The sequence below is a fragment of the Neopelma chrysocephalum genome, unplaced genomic scaffold (genome assembly GCF_003984885.1).
Source record: "Neopelma chrysocephalum unplaced genomic scaffold, ASM398488v2 Primary Assembly neopelma1_289, whole genome shotgun sequence".
Lineage (NCBI taxonomy): Eukaryota > Metazoa > Chordata > Aves > Passeriformes > Pipridae > Neopelma > Neopelma chrysocephalum.
In genome coordinates this window covers 19,646-23,530 of record NW_020897951.1, presented here as the reverse complement: position 1 = coordinate 23,530, position 3,885 = coordinate 19,646, and the positions used below count along the sequence as shown (strand labels likewise).

Below are 3,885 nucleotides of genomic sequence, written 5' to 3'. Positions count from 1 at the left end.
TGTGATCCCAGTGTGTGATCCCGATGTGTGATCCCGGTGTGTGATCCCGGGGTGTGATCCCGGTGCGTGATCCCGGTGTTGCAGGAGCAGCTCCAGCAGGGAGAGCTCCATCCAGCCCCACACGGGCAGGGGGAGCAGAGGGATGGGGTGGTGTGGGGCAGGGCAGTACCTCTCTGACATAGACCTCCATGAAGCCAGAGATGAACCCATCCTCCTCCAGGGCGATGATGAGGTCGACGCCGGAGACGAAGGAGAACACCACGAACACTGGGGGGGGGAGCCAGGGCAGCTCTGCCAGGGGCCCACGGCTCCTCCCCAGATCCCAAATCCCAAACCCCACAGCCTGGGAGGGGGGCTCTCACCACAGAACAGGGGGTCCTGGAAGTGGCTCACGCCGCTGACGAGGAGGATGATGGAGAAGAGGCCGAGGAGCACCAGAATCACCGTCAGCAGCAGCAGTGGGGGGTTGCTGTGGAGCAGAGGGGGGGCTCAGCACCAGGCACAGCCCAGGGGTGAAGCCCCATTTCCCCCCTGCCCACGGGAAACGCTCCTCACCCCCCCTGATCTTTAGGGTCAGGATCAGGCCCCGCACCCCAGGGGGGGGTCCCGGCGCTGCCCAAACTCTGAGAGGGGAAAACGGCTCCTCTGGGGTCTGAAACAACCCCGGGGGGGTGAATCCCAAAGGAAGGGAGGAACCTGACATTCCAGCAGGGTGGGGAAGGGGCTGCCTTGGCAAGGCTCCTTTTCCATGCAAACTCCAACTGGTTCATTCTCCTCCAATTTCCAGCCCCCAGGACCCTCCAGCTCAGGGCTTTCCCCTTGTGTTCCTCCATCTCTTTCTCCCCTTTCTGTCCTTCCCTTCCCACCAGGACCCTTCACCCTCCTTTTCCCATTCCTTGGGGATTTATTTCCACCCGCAGGAAGAGCTTTTAACCCAACTCTTCACCGCAGAGCTGGGGGCTCTCCTGGTCACCCTCTCAAGCTCTCCCCATGTTCATTCCCAACCTTTTCCATCCCCTCCCATCCCTGCTGCAGCCCAGATCTCTGGGATCCATCCCAGAGATCCCTGCCAGGGCAGGGAGCAGCCCCAGCAGAGCCCCCCCCCTCTCCAATCTGTGTCCAGACCAGGGAAATCAATAATAAACCAAAATCAAGGAGAGAGAGACTGAAAAAGTGTCCTGAGAGAGCGAAGAAGTTGTAGGGAAAACCATCCTGGGCAGCTGGAATTGCTCTCCCAGAGCCAGGAATTGGGACAGTGGCTGAGCAGGACTTTCCCCCCCAAAAAAACCATCCAAACCTTCCTGAAACACCCAAACCAGCCCAGATGCTCTTGGAAAAAAAAACCCCAAACCAATCAAATCACCGAAGTGTCGCCACCCCAGTGCATTATTGCCACTGTATAATTAGTTACTACACAACTAATTACTCCCACGGAATGATTCATTCAGGGTTTGAGCAGCACGGCACGAGGGCTCCTCCCGCTGCAGGATGCCCAGGGATGGATCCCAGAGATCTGGGCTGCAGCAGGGATGGGAGGGGATGGAAAAGGTTGGGAATGAACCCATGAAAGGTGGGGAGAGCTTTAGAAGGTGACCAGGAGAGCCCCCGGCTCTGCGGTGAAGAGTTGGGTTAAAAGCTCTTCCTGCGGGTGGAAATAAATCCCCAAGGAATGGGAAAAGGAGGGTGAAGGGGCCTGGTGGGAAGGGAAGGACGGAAAGGGGAGAAAGGGATGAAGGAACACAAGGGGAAAGCCCTGAGCTGGAGGGTCCCGGGGGCTGGAAATTGGAGGAGAATGAACCAGTCAGAGTTTTCACGGAAAAGGAATAAAGTGGTTGAGGAAGGGAAGGGGCTCCTGGATCTCCAGGGGGCGGGTCCCAAACGCCCTGGATGCCCGGCCGGGATCACGAGGGTGTCACCGGGCAGGAAAACCGAAAGCGGGGCCGTTCCCGGTTGTTGTGACAGCGGCGGTGACCGGGAGGGTGCGGGGGGTGACATCGGCCACGCCGGGACACGTCAGCGGGGACGCTCCGGGAGGGGAGCGGGGCGTGGAGGGGTCTCCAGAGCCGGGATCACCCCAATTCCAGGGGGTCTGGGGGGCGAGGAGCCCCGTTCTGCTCCCCAAAGGGCCCCGCTGTGTCCGACCGGGGTTGGAAAGGCAGCGAGGCGGCCACGGAACGCGCCGGGAAATCCCCCCTGGATTGAGCCTCGGGAAACTCCCCCATGGATTGAGCCCCGATCCAGGACAGATCCAACCCCCTGTCCCAGACAGGAACCTCCTTGATCCAGGACAGATCCAGCCCCCTGTCCCGGGATGGACCCCACGATCCGGGATGCCCTCCCTGTCCCAGGACAGCCCCAGCCCCCCGCCCAGGACACGCTCCCTCTTCTCCAGCTCCGGGTGGGACCCTGGGACGGGCCCCCTGTCCCGGGCGGGATGGATCCCACCAGTCCCGGACGGAGCCGTGTCCCGGGACAGCCCGGACTCTCCCCCAGCTCCCGGCCTGGTCCCGTCACCCCTCCCCGAGCAGGACCCCAACCCCCCGAGCCCGGGGGTCCCCCGCACTCACTCCGCCAGGGCGGTGGCGCCGGTGATGCCGAAGGCCACGGGGATGGAGAGCAGGGGGGCGGCCAGGGCGCCCGGCCCCGCCGGGAGCTGCATCCCCGGCCCCGCCGCCGCAACCGAGCCCGCGGACTTCGCCCCGACGGCGGGGACAGAGCCCGGGCAGCGCCCTTAAAGAGCCAGGGCCGCCCCGGGGGGGACAGCGGGGACCGGGGAGGGGGGGACAGGGGGAGGACGGGGGGGGGTGGGGAAGGACAGGGGGGCTGGGGGAGGACAGGGGGTCACAGGGGGAAGGACAGGGGGTCTAGGGAAGGACAGGGGGTCTGGAGAAGGACAGGGAGTCTGGAGGGAAGGACAGGGGGAAGGACAGGGGGTCTGGGGAAGGACAAGGGGGCTGGGGAAGGACAGGAGGTCACAGGGGGAAGGACAGGGGGTCTGGAGGGAAGGACGGGGTCACAGGGGGAAGGACAGGGGGTCTGGAGAAGGACAGGGAGTCTGGAGGGAAGGACAGGGGGTCACAAGGGGAAGGACTGGAGGTCCTGGAAGAAATGAAGGTCAAGGGTCCCACGGGGAGGGACGGGGGTCCCGAGGTGAGGAAAGGGGGTCCCGGAGGAAGGACGGGGGGTCCTGGGGGGAAGGACAGGGGGTCCTGAGGAGGGGAACCCCCCCGGCTGAGCACGGGCGGCTCCGTGCGGGGGTCGCTGTCTCTGCACTCAGGGGCTGCCTCGAGAAACAGCTCCGAGGGCTGCGGGGAAGGAGAAAACCACTCTGAGAGGGCTCTGAAAACTTCAGAACGGCAGGTTTGGGGGTTTTGTTGTTGTTTGGGGGGGTTTTGTTTGTTTGGGGTTTTTTGTTTTGGTTTGGGGTTTTTTTTTGGTTTTTTCTCTTTCGCTTTTCCAATTCATCCTTGGAAATCTTAAAAAAAAGAGCCGAGAGGACGCGGCGGCTCCTCGGACCGGCGGGAGGGGGAGGGAGGGAGCGGAGCTGATGAGAGGCAGCGCTTCATCCCCGCCTGGAACGAGGGAGCAGGAGCTGCAGCCCCGACCCCCTCCTCTGCTCACACCCCACCCCTGACCCCCCGGCACGGCCGCGCCGAGCTGGGAACGGAGGGAAAACCTCCCGGAGCACTTTTATCAGCCCTCCCTCCTGAGGCGGCCGCTCAACCTTTCCCCTCCCTCATAAAACTGTCACCGAACGTGTCACCGGGTCACTGCTGCGCCCTCGTGCTCCGGAGTCCGGGGGCTGAACCCGCACTTTGCCCCGGGCTCGGTCCCGGTTCCCCCGGGGAGGAGCTGGAACAGCACAGGAAGAGGGGAATGACACGG

At 63.5% G+C, this 3,885-nt stretch overlaps 1 protein-coding gene across 3 annotated transcripts in view; it reads right to left on the bottom strand.

The window, feature by feature from the left end:
* The window catches only part of TM6SF2 (transmembrane 6 superfamily member 2), a 5,471-nt gene extending 2,797 nt beyond the window's left edge, over nucleotides 1-2,674 (bottom strand). For all 3 annotated transcript variants that reach the window (XM_027704815.1, XM_027704817.1, XM_027704816.1), the window contains exons 1-3: nucleotides 2,568-2,674; nucleotides 363-469; nucleotides 170-267 (exon numbers count right to left, since the gene is read on the bottom strand). In XM_027704815.1, the coding sequence (XP_027560616.1) occupies nucleotides 170-267; nucleotides 363-469; nucleotides 2,568-2,659 (297 nt within the window). In that variant the 5' untranslated portion in view covers nucleotides 2,660-2,674. The remainder of the gene's footprint in view (nucleotides 1-169; nucleotides 268-362; nucleotides 470-2,567) is intronic.
* Nucleotides 2,675-3,885: the final 1,211 nt, after the last annotated feature.